The 16778-nt window shown below is 44.5% G+C and overlaps 1 protein-coding gene and 1 long non-coding RNA gene across 6 annotated transcripts in view; one reads left to right on the top strand and one right to left on the bottom strand.

Annotated features, from left to right (window-relative positions):
• Positions 1 to 11802, bottom strand: part of LOC126980489 (uncharacterized) — a 122784-nt gene extending 110982 nt beyond the window's left edge. The window contains exon 1 of the long non-coding RNA XR_007733265.1: positions 11077 to 11802. This is a non-coding gene — a long non-coding RNA (uncharacterized LOC126980489). The remainder of the gene's footprint in view (positions 1 to 11076) is intronic.
• Positions 1 to 16015, top strand: part of LOC126980485 (transcription factor GATA-4-like) — a 210664-nt gene extending 194649 nt beyond the window's left edge. For 2 of the 5 annotated variants that reach the window (XM_050830444.1, XM_050830442.1), the window contains 4 exons: positions 7638 to 7822; positions 8403 to 8538; positions 12150 to 12311; positions 13489 to 16015. In XM_050830444.1, the coding sequence (XP_050686401.1) occupies positions 7638 to 7822; positions 8403 to 8538; positions 12150 to 12311; positions 13489 to 13868 (863 nt within the window). In that variant the 3' untranslated portion in view covers positions 13869 to 16015. The remainder of the gene's footprint in view (positions 1 to 7637; positions 7823 to 8402; positions 8539 to 12149; positions 12312 to 13488) is intronic. The other 3 variants (XM_050830445.1, XM_050830446.1, XM_050830447.1) reach the window with 3 other exon arrangements.
• The last annotated feature ends 763 nt before the right edge of the window (positions 16016 to 16778 follow it).

The raw sequence follows: 16778 nt of genomic DNA, 5'->3' as shown, positions 1-16778 counted from the left end.
CTCTCTCTCTCTCTCTCTCTCTCTCTCTCTCTCTCTCTCTCTCTCTCTCTCTTCACGAAAAGGAGGGGAAAGGAGGAAGAGGACCAAAAAGCAAGTAGAAACATGAAGAGGAGGAGGAGGAGGAGGAGGAGGGGGTAGAGAAAGGGGAAGAAGAGAAATTGAAGGAAAGAAACTGAAGGAGGAGTAGGAGAAATTGAAGGAGGAGGAGGAGGAGGAGGAGGACAAAGAGGGGGAGGAGGAGGAGGAGGAGGACAAGTAGGAGGAGGAGGAGGAGGAGGAGGAGGAAGAGTGGGGGGTAAGGGGGGGTCGGCGCGTGCTGACTCCCCCCTCGTAACCACCTGCGGCCGCGTCAGCATCCGTGAACCTCCTGACGAAGGGCTGACGACGTATCTCTCCTAGACTACACACACAGCTGTCAGCACCTCGACCCCCCTCCCCTTGGCCCCCCTTTCTCACCCCCTTTATCCCTTCAGTGACCCTTCATCCAATTCCTTCATCTTTCCCTTCCTCTTCCCTTTCCTCCTTCCCTTCATCCCCTTCTTCTCTACCTCTCCATTCCTCATATTTTTTTTCTCCTCTTCTTCCCCTTCCTTCATCTTTCCCTTCCTCTTCCCTTTCCCCCTTCCCTTCATCCCCTTCTTCTCTACCTCTCCATTCCTCATTTTTTTTTCTCCTCTTCTTCCCCTTCCTTCATCTTTCCCTTCCTCTTCCCTTTCCCCCTTCCCTTCATCCCCTTCTTCTCTACCTCTCCATTCCTCATATTTGTTTTCTTCTCTTCCTCCCCTTCCTTCCCCTTTCCCTTCTTCCCTTTTCCTTTTGCCTCCCTTCATCCTCTTTTTCTCTATCCCTCCCTTTACATTTAAGCTTCTATCCCTTTTTTTCCTCTTCGTTCCCCTTTCCATCTTCCCTTTCTCTATTCCTCTATCCCTTTGCCTTTCTTCATCCCCTTCTTTATTCCTCCCTTCGTCTTCATGTTCTTATTCCCCCTTTCTTATCCTCCTCTTTCCCCATCTTTTCTCTCCTTTCCCCTTTCTTTACTTTTCCCTTCCTCTTCCCTTTACCCCGTTCCCTATCTCCTTTTTTTCTTTATTCCTCTTGGTCTTCATGCGACTATCACTCTCTTTCTTATCCTCTTTCCTTTCTCCTTCCTTTCTTTGCCTATTCCACTTTCCCTTTCTTCATACTTTTCTCTACTCCTTCCATTGTCTTCATCTTATTTCTCCCTCTCTTCTCTCTACCCTCCTTTTCTTCCCTTTCCTTTTCCTCTTCTCCTTCCTTATTCCTCCCTTTCCTTCCCTTTGGTCTCCTGCTAGTAATATTTTCTGTAGCATGTTTGTTTCTTTCAACATAATTTTCCTCCTTTCATCACGTCCTCCTCCTCTATAGACGTTACTTCTTGTTAATTATAATCATTAACCCCCCCTCTCTCTCTCTCTCTCTCTCTCTCTCTTGGGTAAGACAAAAAAGCAAAAATTAAAGCAGATAATGTAAGAAAAAGAAAAAAAAGAAAGAAAGAAAGAAAAACAAAATGAAAGAAAGAAACAAACAAACATATAAACAAGGAAAGGATGAAAGGAAGAACGAAAGAAAACAGAAAGAAAAAACTCAAAAGAAAGAGAAAGAGAAAAACGTGAGGGATGTGGCATGAATAAGTAAAAGGAAGAGACAGAAAGAAAAAGAAAAAAAGAAACGAAGAAAGAAAAGAAACAAAAAGAGAAAAAGTGAGGTGAATGTGACATGGATAAGTAAGAGAGAGCGAGGGAAGGACTGAAGGAGGAGGTGAGGGAGGGAGGGAGGGATGATTAACACCTTGTAAGAGACGAGTCATCAGTCATCGTTTGTCAGTCATACGTCTTGATCAGCAACACAACGAGAGAGAGAGAGAGAGAGAGAGAGAGAGAGAGAGAGAGAGAGAGAGAGAGAGAGAGAGAGAGAGAGAAAGTAGGGATAAGTCGTATAAAGAGTAACTGTTCTCGAGAGTAAAAACATGAGGAAAGTATAAATGGAAAGTAAAAAGTATAAAGAGAAAGAAGAAAAGTAAAATAAAAAATAACATGAATAAATAAATAAAAAAATATGAAGAGGATAATACAAGAAATAAACCAATAAATACATACTATAGATAAATAGAAACAAGGAAAACAAACGAAAAAAAAGAAAATACAAACACTCAAGAAAACTGGAGACCTTAACTTTTCTTTCTTACTTCCTTTCTTTCTTTCTCTATTTCTTCCTTTCTTTCATCCTTCCTTTCTTTCTTTTTCTTTTTCTTTCTTCCTTTCTTTCATAGTTCCTTCCTTTCTTTTTCTTTTTCTTTCTTCCTTTCTTCCTTCCTTTCTTTCTTTCTTTCTCTCTTCCTTCCTTTCTCTCGTCCTTCCTTCCTTCCTTCCTTCCTTCCTTCCTTCCTTCCTTCCTTTCTTTCTTTCTCTCTTCCTTCCTTTCTCTCGTCCTTCCTTCCTTCCTTTCTTTCTGCTGGGAGTTTCTTAAGACCAATGAACAGGAAACAATGATAATCGGTAAAGAGTATGTAAGAGTGTTATGGAGAAAAGAAAAAAAAAGATTGAAGAAAAGGAAAACAGAACAGAAAGGCGAAAAATGGAAAATAAAACGAGAACCAAAATAAAAGTACGTAGAAAAATAGTAATAAGTGAAGGATAGAAAAATATGCACGCTGGAAAACAACGAAATAAAGAAAATATAAAACAAGACAACCAAAATAAAATAGAAAAATCTGTATATCTTGAAGAGACAGGACAGGAAAATAGGAAAACAGAACAAAAAGATAAAAAAAGACTAAAACAAGAAAACCAAAATCAGTAATGTAGGTAGAAAATTAAGAACAGTATTTGAAGAACAGAAAAAATAGGAAAATAGGAAAACAACAGAATGATGAAAAAATACATGTTGAAACAAGAGACGCACGCCTTACCTCGGAGAACCACAAGTATAATGGGGAGGAAAAAAGTTGAGCATGGGGAAAAAAAATCGAGAGAGATTATAGTGGAAAAAAAAAAAAAAAAAAAAAGGAAATAATATAAACGCGAGAATCGTCCGCCGTCCCCGAGTCCCTGATTAGAAATTCCTGTCCACACGAGTCCCTTATCATAATGATGTAATTACACGTCGATAGCGCGGGAAACTGACACGCCATTCCTTTAGGGACTGATAAAAAAGAGTAACATAAATGACACGCGGAGCATCCCGCGAATACTAAAGACGCCCGTCACCGCCGATGACGGAGTGAGCCGATAGTGGACGAACACCTTCGGGAAGGAGCGGCGGCCAAATATGTGGATGAGAAATGTATGTGTAAGTATAAAAACAAAACTACATAAAATAAAAGGTGAGGCCGTTGAAGCGGGTGTTTTGCGGCGGCGCGGGGGGGGGGCACCTCCCTCCAACAAAAATTGAAGGGGACGCGGCTATTGATCAGTGCCCGGCGACACTGCAGGGCAACGCGACGGCGGCGGCGACGGCCGGTGCGTCTCCCTTGCCGACGGGCCAGGCCGCCGCGTCGCCTCAGCAGGGCCGCGGCACATCCCCTCGTGCCGGGGGTCAGCATGGAGGGCGCGGCGGCCTTGCCTATGTGCACCGCGGCGGCGCTGTTGGACCACGCGACGCCCACAGTGTCGGACGCCTCGTCACATCCTCCTCTAAAATAACGTCCCGGAGGCAGCCAGGCAGCCCGCCGCCAAGGCCGCGATATATGCTCCTGGAGGTAACGCGCGGTCGGCCGCCACGCACGCGGGCGGCGGCACGCGGGTGTCCACGCTCCGCCAGGTGGCAACAGGCGACACGCGCCGCCATGGTGTTACGGCTCCCTCAAGCCAACACAGGAACAACAACGTAATAAAGATGATCGTGATCAATCTTTCAGGAAGAAACGTTTTAATGAATCCCCGGCCATGTTCGCGATGTATGTTGCTTCAAGATGCCAAAAAAATATACGCGTTTGCCTGGAGCTGCCATGGTCGGCCAGGCTGTTGCGCGCCGCCCACTCGATACGGATGTTTTAGGCCACAGGGTTTCCACCTCGATCAGGTGTTCATTTCCTTTGGCAACCTGCACACACACACACACACACCCGGCCAGGGCGACCATGTTGATGCCGAGCTTGTGTGGCTTGTTGTGTGGAAGCCGACTCAACGGAGACCCGCGACAATGTTCGCTTCAAGCCGCGCATGGACCAGGCCTCAGCGTCCACACGCTTCATGCTGCGCCACACACACACACACACACACACACACACACACACACAACCTTTCTTAGCTGCTAGCCTCAGTGTTATGAGGTCAACGAGAATACTCTTTAACGAAGGTTGCAGCAGGAACACTAGGGAGATGTGCTATGACCCATCCCGCATCCTGCGCCCGACCTATCCTGCGCCTCCCGACTCCCAACCCACCCTACAACATGACCAGATAACAAGTGCTCCGTTATATTTATCTAGTTTTCTCGTTATTTCATCTGGTTGTTCACATTTTCATGGCAATAATGTTCTTGTTCCTGTTATATTCAACTCTATTCTGTGTGGATAAGGGCATTGAGGAAAAGATTCGGTTGCATATAGAGTAGGAGACAAATAAAGGACTGAGAGAGAGAGAGAGAGAGAGAGAGAGTACATGAATGAATGAGTGTGAATCAGCGGTGAGCTTGCAAAATTTCTGAGAAGTTACTAATTCAGCACACGCTCGGACCCTCGTAAAGAGAAGCGAGGGAGGGGGGAAGAAAACGAGAGAACGAAGAGAGAACGAGAGGCGAGAGAAACTTGGAGTAATAGAAAACAAGAAAGTTGGAAGAAAGATAAAGTGAAGAGGAAAGGAAATTACGCACGAAACCAAAGAAAGAAAGGAAAATCGATAATGGAATGCGAAAGGGAGAACAAAACAAGAAAAAAAGTGACCGAAAGAAACACAAAATAAATAAAAAATAAAGAAAATATGCATGAGAAAAAAAAAATTGAACACGACCTAATAAAACAAAGAAAAAGAAACGCACCAAACAAAAACAAACCAAAACAAACAATAAAACACAAACAAGGAATACATCCCCCTTAACCATTCACCCCACACCCAAATCACCCCCAACAGGCCACCCCCCCCCTTAAAAAACGACCAAAAACACCATCACCACCCCCCCCCTCACTCTCCCCCTTACCCCTATTTCCGCCTCCTTCACACACACAACCCCACCCCTAACCCACCTTACCCCCTAACCCTCTCCCTTACGCCTCCCTCAACCCCTCCTTTCTCTTATCACTCAACATGCAAACCTCGATAGCTGGTGACGGACGAAGCGATATCAACGTGATGAAGTGTGTGTGTGCCTGGGCCGGGCTGATTTTGCGATTATCTCTAGTTACTTAAACCATCTGCCCCCTCCCCCCCCACCACCACCCACCACCCACCCACACCCTACTATGCTCCCTCTTCCCCTCCGCTGTCTCCCTCCTTTCGTTATCTTCTCCCTCGCCGCCGGAAATGTTGAAGAAGGGAGACTGAAAGAGGGAATGAGATGGGGGAGATAGGATGGTTTTGAGAAGATGGGAGGCGGTGGCCGTGTGGTAAGCGTGCGGGTGTGGTGACCCCGTGGACCTAGGATCGAGCCCCACCGAGACACGCTGATTTTCCGAACCATCCCCGAGTGGTGGAAGATTACCCACATGCTGCCCAGATCTTCCGTCAACCCCAATTTCAGTGACTTCGTTCAAGAGGAGCACCGGGGGGCAGCATGGGCCAAGCAAGGGTCATGTAACACGGCAGCCACTATAAATTAAATTCGCCTGCGCCATTAACAGGCTGGAGCCGTCTAAGAGACCCCTCAAGAGAGACTACCGGTACTACAGGCCGCCCCCCCCCCCCCAAAAAAAAAAAAAAGGAAAAGGAAAAAAAGGGTAGGTTGCATGTTAGAAGGGTGGCAAAATAGGAAGGTGAACTTTTTTAAGGGTGAATGGATACAAGGAGGGAGAGAGAGGAAAGACTTGAGAGCTATAATAGGGTGAGGAAGTAGGAGGGACAGAGAGAATAAAGGAAGGCGCAAGGGAAGGAAGAGTGGAAGGAGGTTAAGAGGCGAAAAACTGCAAATCCATCCTTCCTCCTCCTCCTCCTCCTCCTCCTCTTCCTCTTCCTCTTCGTCACTGTCGTACATACTCCTCCTCATTCTGCTCCAATGCCACCCACCAACCACTGTGACTTCCTTCTTCTATCCTCCTCCTCCTCCTCTCTCTCATCCTCCTCTGCCTCATCTCTCCTTTCATCTCGTGTCTGAATGTTTGTTGAGATGTGTAGTGATGGCGGCGGCGGCGGCGGGGGTAGTGGTAGCGGTGGCGGTGGTGATGGTGGCGGTCAATGAATGAATGAATGGAAAGAAGGAAGGGAGGGAGGGAAGGAGGGGGAGAAGGAAGAGTAATCGTGTGCGTCCATTAATTAGTGAGACATGGCGTATCTGTGGGTCTTTGGAAAGGGAGAGGGAGGGAGGGAGAGGGAGAGAGGGCCAAGGAAGGGAGGAAATAAAAGAATAACAAACGAAACTGTATGTGTATTTGTTCCTCCTTCCGGTTATTAATAAGAAAATTATACACGGGAGAAACGATAACACACACACACACACACACACACACACACACACACACACACACACACACATTATAAGAAAATCTTCACCCTTACTAAAATTTCACATCCGATCAAAAACAACCCCTTAGAGAGAGAGAGAGAGAGAGAGAGAGAGAGAGAGAGAGAGAGAGAGAGAGAGAGAGAGAGAGAGAGAGAGAGAGTAAAAAGAGCGAATCACCGTCGGTAAACTTACAAAGCTCCTCACAAGATCGCTTATCAAGGTTCGAAAAGGTTGTGAAAACAGAGAGAGAGAGAGAGAGAGAGAGAGAGAGACTGCTTTGCTATGTGAAGTAAAACAGGAAGGGGATGTATGTTTCTTTTTTCATCTTCGTTTTTGCATCCTTAAAAACTTGAATAAGAAGTATACTATCTTATCACAATCTTCTTCTCATTATTATTATTATTATTATTATTATTATCATATTTACCTTTTACAATCCCCGACTCCTTCATCCTTCATCCGCCCTTTCCTATTGCCCTCCCCACGATTTCCTCCTTGTCCCTTCTTCACCCCTTCCTCCATGGTTTCTTGCCCATATTTCCTCTCATTATCCCTCATTTCCCATCCTCTATACTTCCCTCCACACACTTCATTCCCTAAAAACAGTCATCGGATTTCTTAAACGTCAACAATAATGTGCTTGACTTATCTTTTTTGACCCGTTTTCAAGCGTGGTTAGTTGGGTTTGTTGAGTTTGTAATACGTCGACTCAACTCTGTGAAACTCCAACACTTCTAAATAAATCCGTCCCCAAAATGGAAGTAAAAAGCCAAACTAGTCACATAACTAAAGAGATACAAATGCGATGTTTAATTAATCAGACGACGTCTCTAGAACGCACACACCACCTACGTTAAAACCTAGATAATAACGGTTTTAACAATAACTGAATATCGTTATTTGTGTGGGTACGACAGCTTTGGGAGTGAAAACGATAACTTATGTTCTGGGTACGGTAATCTGGTGACGCTGCTGCAATACACATAAAAAAAATACTCATGTCCGCCCTGCCTCCCCTACAGACTACCCAGGCAGCGAGTTTTGTGCCGAGAGCCGCGAGTGTGTGAACTGCGGCGCCGTGCAGACCCCCCTGTGGCGGCGGGACGCGACGGGCCACTACCTCTGCAACGCCTGCGGCCTCTACACCAAGATGAACGGGATCAACAGGCCGCTCATCAAGCATTCCCGGAGGCTGGTTAGTGTGGAGGTCTGCCCCAGCCCTTGTTTTATCTGTTGTCTAGGCAAGGCCGCTTTCATTAATTATCATGTGGGGTTACGTGGGTTACTTAAGGCTCGGTTTCTTTATAATGTAGGGTTGTGCGAGTTATTCTAAATCTCCTTATGTTTGTTCCGTAAGGTTGTGGATTATGTCATTATTGGGTGGGTATTGGGTTATGAGTTTACATAGTTATTTGCTTTCTTGTCTATCATTTTGTTTTTATCAATTATCTACTTCGTTATCTATTTGTAAGGTCAAAGTTAGTTTTTTTTTTTTTTTGCTTTCTAGTATTAAAACTGTGTTATAAAGTATATATAAGTGTACACGCAGTAATAGAATTATGATTGCTGCCTTCAGAATTGATTTATTATGTCTTGCTTTATCTTATCTTGTATCATATTGTTGGTCATTCATTAAAGACAGTCATGAGTAAATAATTATATGTCTAAAACTTTAAGATATCATAATAATATAATTCATATACACCGAATCTCAACTTAGATTTTCATTACGATCTCTCTCTCTCTCTCTCTCTCTCTCTCTCTCTCTCTCTCTCTCTCGGCCCCAGAGTGACCCTTTCTTTACCCCCTTCTCACAACCTCTACAGGACGGCTTCTCCTTCCAAACCTCGGCGCGGAGAATGGGTCTCATGTGCTCCAACTGCGGCACCACCACCACCACCCTCTGGCGGCGGAACAACGAAGGTACCGCTCTCCCCTCCCCACTCTCTCTGATCCATATTCTCAAACCTACCGGGCTCCCATTACGACCATTTTGTAAGGCCACGGGTCGTGTAAAACTATCATCAGTGTCTTGTTCAGGGTCACAAAACAGTTCATGGAAAACCCAGCAGAAAGGAAAGGGATGGGGTGGGAAGGGACGGGAGGGGAGGGGAAAGGAAGGGATGGGATGTCAGGCTATGCGAGAGGCTTTTCAAATAGGCGAACTGAGGCGCCGAGATGTTTAAGAATGCTGTTTTTTTATCTGATCTTCCTCTCCCTTCCTTCACTCATTCATTACGTTATTCAGTCATTCAATATTTCATTCACCCTTTTCTTTTTCTTTCCGTGTTCTTTCTTACATTACTTCCGTTCCTTTCTTCACTATAATTTTCTTTTTTATCTTCATATGCTCTCTCTCTCTCTCTCTGCTTCTGTTTTCTCTCAGACTTGCTTACGTTTATTTGTCCATCAAGTAAGTCTCTTAGTGCGCGATTCGGCTCGTTGGATCTCTTAGTGAAGCACTCGGCTCATAACAAGCTCGTTCCCTCCCGGGCTTGATAATGGAAGCCAATAATATCTCTCTCTCTCTCTCTCTCTCTCTCTCTCTCTCTCTCTCTCTTTATTAGTACTTGGCTCTTGTTTTCATTCGCACCGAGATAAGACTTAGCAACAAACTCTCCTCTGTGTTCTCCGCCTGCGTTCATTTTCATTAGGTTGCTCTCTCTCTCTCTCTCTCTCTCTCTCTCTCTCTCTCTCTCTCTCTCTCTCTCATAGACGATACAGAAATAGCTCACGCCAACTCTTCCTTTCATTCCCTTATCGGATCCGCCTTCCTCGTGGTTTGTGTTTTTTTTTTTTTTTTGGCGTATTTTGAGAACAAAACCTTACTTGACCTAACCTAGACTTAAATCAAACTAAACTAACCCGACCTAACATACACCCTGCTGCTAAAATTTTGAGGACGAAACTTTTACCCAATTTAATCTGACCTAACCACACTAAATCTAAATTAACTTAGCATAACCTAACCTGCTCCCCCGCTGCCAAATTGTGATAAACGGAAATAAATCCATAACTTTGGTACTATCAATTTGCTGTGTGTTTATATGGGTTTAGAGGGGCTAAAAATATTCAGAATGACAAGATGTAGGGTATAATGCAAGAACATAAAAACACAAGAAGCCAATGAATATGCAAGAGGCCAGAAGGCCTATAAAAGAATTCCTGTAAACCTAACCCTCTGTGGGTTAAATTCCATACGTGGTAAAAAAAATCTATATGTAAGGATTTTCCCTACAGCTAGGGTATTTTTTCAACACCCCCTAACTCGAAAACTGTGATTGCGACGCAATTCGTGTTCACCACTGCATTCTCCGCATTCCCACAGACCCCCTAGCCTGTTTTGGGTGAGTATGGGCAAACACTAGAAAAATACCGAGGATGTAGCCTAACTTCACTCACTCGAGATGGCTACCGTAAATTCAATTCTTAATACATGAGAAAATTCACGCTTGGGAGGAGGAGGAAGGTAAGGTGCAACACAGAGGTTGTAATCTAACTGACGGGGAGCACACGCAGGGAGTGCATCGCTTCACTCACTCGCCGCCACCGGTAAAGATTCGTTTTAGTACCGTGCCAGTATTTCATTACCTACCTTATGAAACATCACTAGCTCTTCATATATCTTCAACAAACATTCAACAATCATGGAAACGCTTTCAAAATCCAATTCAAGGACTATTTATTGTTGAAAATAGGGGATAATTTTCACGAAAGCGTAGTCTCCTTTGGCGGCGACCGCGGCAACGGTGCCGCCGCCGCCGCAGCCGTAAAATAGCTCGCAGAGGGTTTAGGGTGGGGAAGCATATTTAAACTACTCCAACCGAACTTCACGACCTGCTAACAGGGTGGCTTCGCCCTCCCACATGCATATGCGACTTATTTCTGCGAGGAGGTATTTCTCGCAACACTGGCTGCAACGCCGCCGCGGCCGTCGTAAGAGGAGGCTACGCTTTCGTGAAAATTATCCCCAATTTTCAACAATAAATAGTCCTTGAATTGGATTTTGAAATCGTTTCCATGATTGTTGAACGTTTGTAGAAAAGATATATGAAGAGCTAGTGATGTTTCATAAGGTAGGTAATGAAATACTGGCACGGTACTAAAACGGATATTAACCCAGCATCCACTTGAAGCCGCTCCCCCCAACACGCTTCCCCGCAACCACCCTTCCAATGCCCACCGCAAATAATGAAGTCGTTTCTACCCCAAATACCAAACCAGTAATTGCTACACCTACACCAAAACATGAAAATAGCATCAGCAAATAATGAGTCACTTTAATACTACAAGAAGGCCAATAAGAAAAGATTGAGAAGAAAAAATGTAAAGATGTCGGAGGTGGAGGAGTGGGATGGAGGATGTCACTCAGCATCTGCTTCAAACCTCATTTACGTCACACACACATTTACCTGTGCACTAATTACACGCACACAGGTACACGGTGCACTCATGACTTACCTGGCACGGAGAAGAAGGTGGAGACCCGTGAGATGTGGCGGTAAACGATGAAAAATACGAGCACTGGTCAAAATGCGGTCACTGGTCAACGCTACACTCGCCTCTCGGGAAGGAGTCGGCGATTATTCCTTCACTGATTCGCTTCGGATTAATCACTTATATTCGTAATAATTTAACTTATTGCTTTTAACTTGAATATACGGATTCCTTCTATGGTAAAATTGTGCCTGTATATAAAGCTTGAAAATTCAGTAACTAGCTAATATAATATGTTTGAAATAATGAGCTCAAGTATGCTAAGAAAGTTTTTTTTTTAAAGAGTTTACATACATTAGTTTCCCTATAACATTTTTTTTAACCTCATACGTATATCTTTTTCTTTTATTCATGACTCACCCATAATCACGGAAGGGGAAACTAACCTCATGTACAAAAAAAAAGAAGGAAAAAAAAAGAGAAAATGAAAAAGATGCAGTACTTGTTTCAATTGAAGCTTCGAAACCGACTGAAGCGTTTCGGAACAAGATAAACAGTTATTCACACCTTCCCGAACCTCCCATGAATCACAAACGGAGAAACCGAAGTGATAAAAGGGTTAGAAAATCAATGGGAAGGCTATAGAGGATTGACGTAAAGGGGAAGGCTATCAGGAAAGGGATGCCATAGGGAGGGAGGAAGGGAGGTGACACAGCCGACCACTGACAAGCCAGACTCAGCAGGGTGCCGGGTTGCTATTGGTCAGCCGCTTTGGGACACACAAACACACACACACACAAGGCCGCCTCGCCATGTTAACTCCCTAATCTTCGCCTTTTTTTTCCTTTTTTTTTAACGTACGGGACTAATCAAGTCTTTTTTTTTCTTTATTCTTTTGAGGCCATTAATAAGTCACTGTAAGAAATTGCAACCTTGTTCTCTCTTGTTCTTGCCGCATTTTTTTATATCATAGAAGTGAGAGAATGATTGAATGAACACGTATGTAAAAGACATATATTGTTCTTCCGTTCACCAAGACCGTCACTAGGTAAGCTCTGTAGCTACACCAGTCAGCTAACTTTGCCCCTTTGTCGCAGGTGAGCCGGTGTGCAACGCGTGCGGCCTCTACTACAAGCTGCACGGCGTCAACAGGCCGCTGCAGATGCGCAAAGACTCCATCCAGAGCCGCAAGAGGAAGCCCAAGAACAAGAAGGCCGAGGAGGTGGCCGACGACAAGGACAAGGAGAAGAAGGTGGCGGGTGAGTGTGTGAGAGGGGAAGGAGTGAAGAAGGTGGCGGGTGAGTGTGTGAGCGGGGAAGGAGTTTAGAAGGTGGCGGGTGAGTGTGTGAGAGGGGAAGGAGTGAAGAAGGTGGCGGGTGAGTGTGTGAGCGGGGAAGAAGTGAAGAAGGTGGCGGACATGGAAGGGATTAAACCACAAGGGATGATTTTGAGACATGGAGGAATATTTGGGGACGGAAGGAAAAATTAAGTTGAGAACGAAAATTTGGGGACAGAAGGGAAAAATTTTAGCTGTGGAGGAAAATTTGGAGACGGAAAGGAAAAAGTAAGATGTGGAGGAAAATTGGGTGAGGGAAGGGAAAAAGCTATCTTTGGAGGAAAATTTGGTGAGGGAGGATAAAAATTAAGGTGTGGAGGAAAATTTGGTGAGGGAAGGGAAAAAGCTATCTATGGAGGAAAATTTGGTGAGGGAGGATAAAAATTAAGGTGTGGAGGAAAATTTGGTGAGGGAGGGGAAAAAAAGCTAGCTATGGAGGAAAATTTGAACAGGGAAGGGAAACTATTGAGAAGTAAGGAAAATTTTGACAGGTAAGGCATGCAGGGAAATAAGGACTGTAAGGAAAAATATTGAGACATGGAGGAAAATGTTTCATCAGAATAAAAAAAAAAGTTACATTAAAGAAAATATGAAACAGGAAATAGAAGCCATAATACTGCTGCCTGAATTTTAAACATCAAATTAAGTCTTTATTAACAAAAATGTGGCTGATCTGTCTTTTCTGATCCATTTTTCAAGGCGCGGTTAGTTGGTTTTGCTGATTTTTCCGACACTTTTTACAACTGAATTTGCAATATGTCGACTTAACTATGAAAATCCAACACTTCTAGCTAAATACATCCCAAAAATGGAATTAAAAAGACAAACACAACATAATCAACTGTTAATAAATACTAATACCACGTTTAAGAAAATCTAATGATAGTTTTTAGGGTGTGAGGGAGAGAGGTGCATGGAGGGATAGAGGAACTATTGAAGGAGGTGAGAGAAAGGGGAAAAGAGGGATAGAGGGAGGAAAGTATGTGGAAGGAACTATTGAAGGAGGCGAGAGAAAGGGGAAAAGAGGGATAGAGAGAGGAAAGTATGGGGCCAAAGTCACACTGAAGGAGACACACTACAAAGCCTCTTTCCTTCCACAGACGACAAACCCACAAAGGAAGGAGACCGACGCCCCTCAGACCCAGCCACACCCATTGTGCCCAAGCCTCCACCTCCCCAGCAGCCCCAGCCACAGCCACAGCAACAGCAGCCCCCACCACAGCCCCCACTGGCCCAGGCACAGCAGAGCCAGGCGGTCACAGCAGCAGCAGCCGTGACACCCACTGCCCACCCCAGCACCAGCAGTCAACCCAGCGTGAAGGTCAAGCAGGAGAACCACTCGTCCTTCACCGCCTTGCCCACCTCGCCCGGCCTTGTTGCCTCCACCATCCCGCCCTCCCTCAACTGCACCTCCTCCAATGGGATGTTCGGCCCGTACTCCTCTGGCGCCCCGAACTTCGCCAAACTCATGATCAGCTAGAGTCAGATGCGCTCTGCCCTCTTCATGCCTCCTCCCAGCACGCTTTTATTTTGTTTTTTGTGTATGTACCAGATTGTATGTATAGTTATGGAGCGTTGACGTTTTGCTGCTGCCGAAGACACAACTGCAAAAGAAAACTTGACCCGTTGACACTGTCTGATGAGTGTTGCAGAGGGCAAGTGTTCTGCTGCAGGTTTTGGTTCGTGGCAAGATCGGAAAACTGTTTAAAATGTATTACTAATTATTTCAAAGTGCAGCTGCGATCTCTTGGTGTGGCTGTGGCTGTGGAGGGACAAGGGCAAGGGCAGGCAGGAGAGTGAGGGAAGGGAGTGAGTGAGTGAGTGGGCTGGTAGGAATAGCAGAAAACAATCTTCTATAAGAGAATCAGTAAGGCTTTACATTGTATATCAAAATGGAAAAATATGAATATGAAAATGAAAGATAATTACTCCATGACTTGTTAATTCCTAAAGACGAGGCTTTGTCGGGCCTTTCTGCCGCAATGTTCAGTATTTTTTTGTTATAGTGATACTGTATATTACTGAAGGACAAGGGGATGGGTTGTCAGCTGATTCCTACCAACCATCCTTTCTGCTCTCTCTCGTGCCCTGCCTCGCCCTGCCCAGTCCAACCCTGCAGCCTCTGTATATATGTATCTCCCCCCTCATCCCACCCCGCCTTACTCCCCCTCCCCCTCTTCCTCGTTGTGGTGTAGGTGAAGCTTTTGACGCAAGTGAGGTGGGTGCCTATGTGTTGCCCCGCCCCACTGACCCCTGATGACGTATCTGCCCCACGGGTGACGTAACCATTTAGTGCTTTAAGGTTCATGAGGACACACAGCGCTGCGCTGTGTTGGTGGGAGCTTGGGAGTGATGTGTGGCGCTTTGAGGTGTGAAGGCTGAGTTAGTGTTATGGAAAAGGAAATTCTTGATTTTCTTTTGTTTCTTCTTTTCATTTGACGTCCTTATTTTCCCGTATGGGGATGGACGGGTTATGAGTCTCTCCAGTCAAACCTCAACATATGCATATTTAATATCTGCAGATTTGAACATCCCCCCCCCCCCCCACACACACACACACACACACACCTTCATACTAGCAGTAAGAATGGTAGTTCTTGCTGTAAATGTGTAAGTATCTATCAGCAGATATCAGCAGATCCTCAACATCTGTGGGCGTGTCTGTTACCTAACCCCAGTGGATGGTGAGGTTTGACTGTACTCTCTTCTCCTTCCCTTGGTATTCTTTTACTCAGCTAAAATACAAGTGATTCTTGGTTCCTCTTTTCCTGTGTGCCTTAAATGTGTGGATGAAAAGGCATAAGGCACAACAGATTTTATAAATATATTCTTCCTCTTTACTCAAAATGTAAAGAAATAAAGGGAATACATTGAAAAACAGAACTGGCATAGAGTGAAAAAGAACTCTACTTTGTCTTTTGTATTTGTTAAAAATAAGAAAACACAAGCAGGTAATCCTTGAACATATCCATATCTATAACTACGATGCCCTCTGTCAACTCTGGAAGCTCCTCTTAATTGGTGGCCATTGTAGGGGTCTCCATTTGTCCCTGTCCATGCACTCCCTTTTCTAAATCTTCACCCTCCTCCCTCCTCCCCTCTCCCCTTCATCAATTCCTCCTTCCTGAAACCACTTTTCTCTCTGGCATCAGTGTTCCATGACTGCCTTTACTCAAGCGCCACCACATGCAAGCAAGCCAGTGTTTCCAAGCTGAGGACGTACATAATTAAAGTGTGTGTGTGTGTGTGTGTGTGCGCGTGAGTGAGTGTATGTGTGTTGCCAGGAGGCCCGTCCAGACACACACTTTCAAATGTCTGGAGTGTGTGTATATAAAATGTACTACTACTACTACTACTACTACTACTACTACTACTGCTACTACTGTTACTACTTGTCCTGCCTCTTGGCTAGCTTAGTGTAATAATAACTCAGTGATTCTTTACTCTTATTATTATTATTGTTATTATTGTAGCATTACGAAGAATGACTCACTGTATAATAATTGCTATATATTGATTAATTAACCAACAGAAGACTACTCGACCCGTTATCATCGTGTGTACCGTCTTGTTCCCACGTGCCCAAGTTGCTCTGTGGCGGACCAAAATAAATCTTTGTTCAGGGCAGCAGTGTTTGTTTCCTCTCCTTATACCTGAGTTCATCCTTCCATCCTTCCCTTCTGCAGTACATTCACATATCTACCCTCACCACTACCTATCCATCCTATCCTGCCCTTACAAAACACCAACCACCTTCAGTACACCCACATTCTTTCCCTCACCACTAACTACCTATTCTATCCTGCCCTCACAAAACACTAACCATCATCCTTCAGCACATCCACATTCTTTCCTTCACCACTAACTACCTATCCTATCCTGCCCCCACTAAACCACCAAATACCCTTCAGTACATTCACATACTTTCCTTCACCACTAAATATCCATCCTATCCTGCCCCGACATGAACACCTTCAAACACCCATCAGCACATCCACATTTTTTCCTTCACCATTACCTGCTGCTTCGAGAACACTTATTGGACCAGTCTTTATCTAATGTGACTCTTTTTTTAATATATATTCTGCATGTTTTAAAATGTCAAGCTTTTATGAATGAATTGTAATCGATTTTCAACGTTTAATATACTGCTTTTATTGTTCCTTTGATCTGTTCTTAGTAATATTATTTTTCCCTTGTCTTCTGGAAACAAAAGCTATGGTGTGCTTTGTATTCAGTATTTAAACAGCCAATATTCATCCTTACCAAAAACACCTTCAGAATAATTCTTCCATGTACTATATGAATTTTTATACATGACTTTTTCTGAAAACCAAAATATAAGCTGGCTAGAGGTAGAAGGGAGGACAACAGCTGCAAGACCGAAGAA

The sequence above is a fragment of the Eriocheir sinensis genome, chromosome 44 (assembly GCF_024679095.1).
Source record: "Eriocheir sinensis breed Jianghai 21 chromosome 44, ASM2467909v1, whole genome shotgun sequence".
Lineage (NCBI taxonomy): Eukaryota > Metazoa > Arthropoda > Malacostraca > Decapoda > Varunidae > Eriocheir > Eriocheir sinensis.
This window is presented reverse-complemented; position numbering and strand designations above follow the sequence as displayed.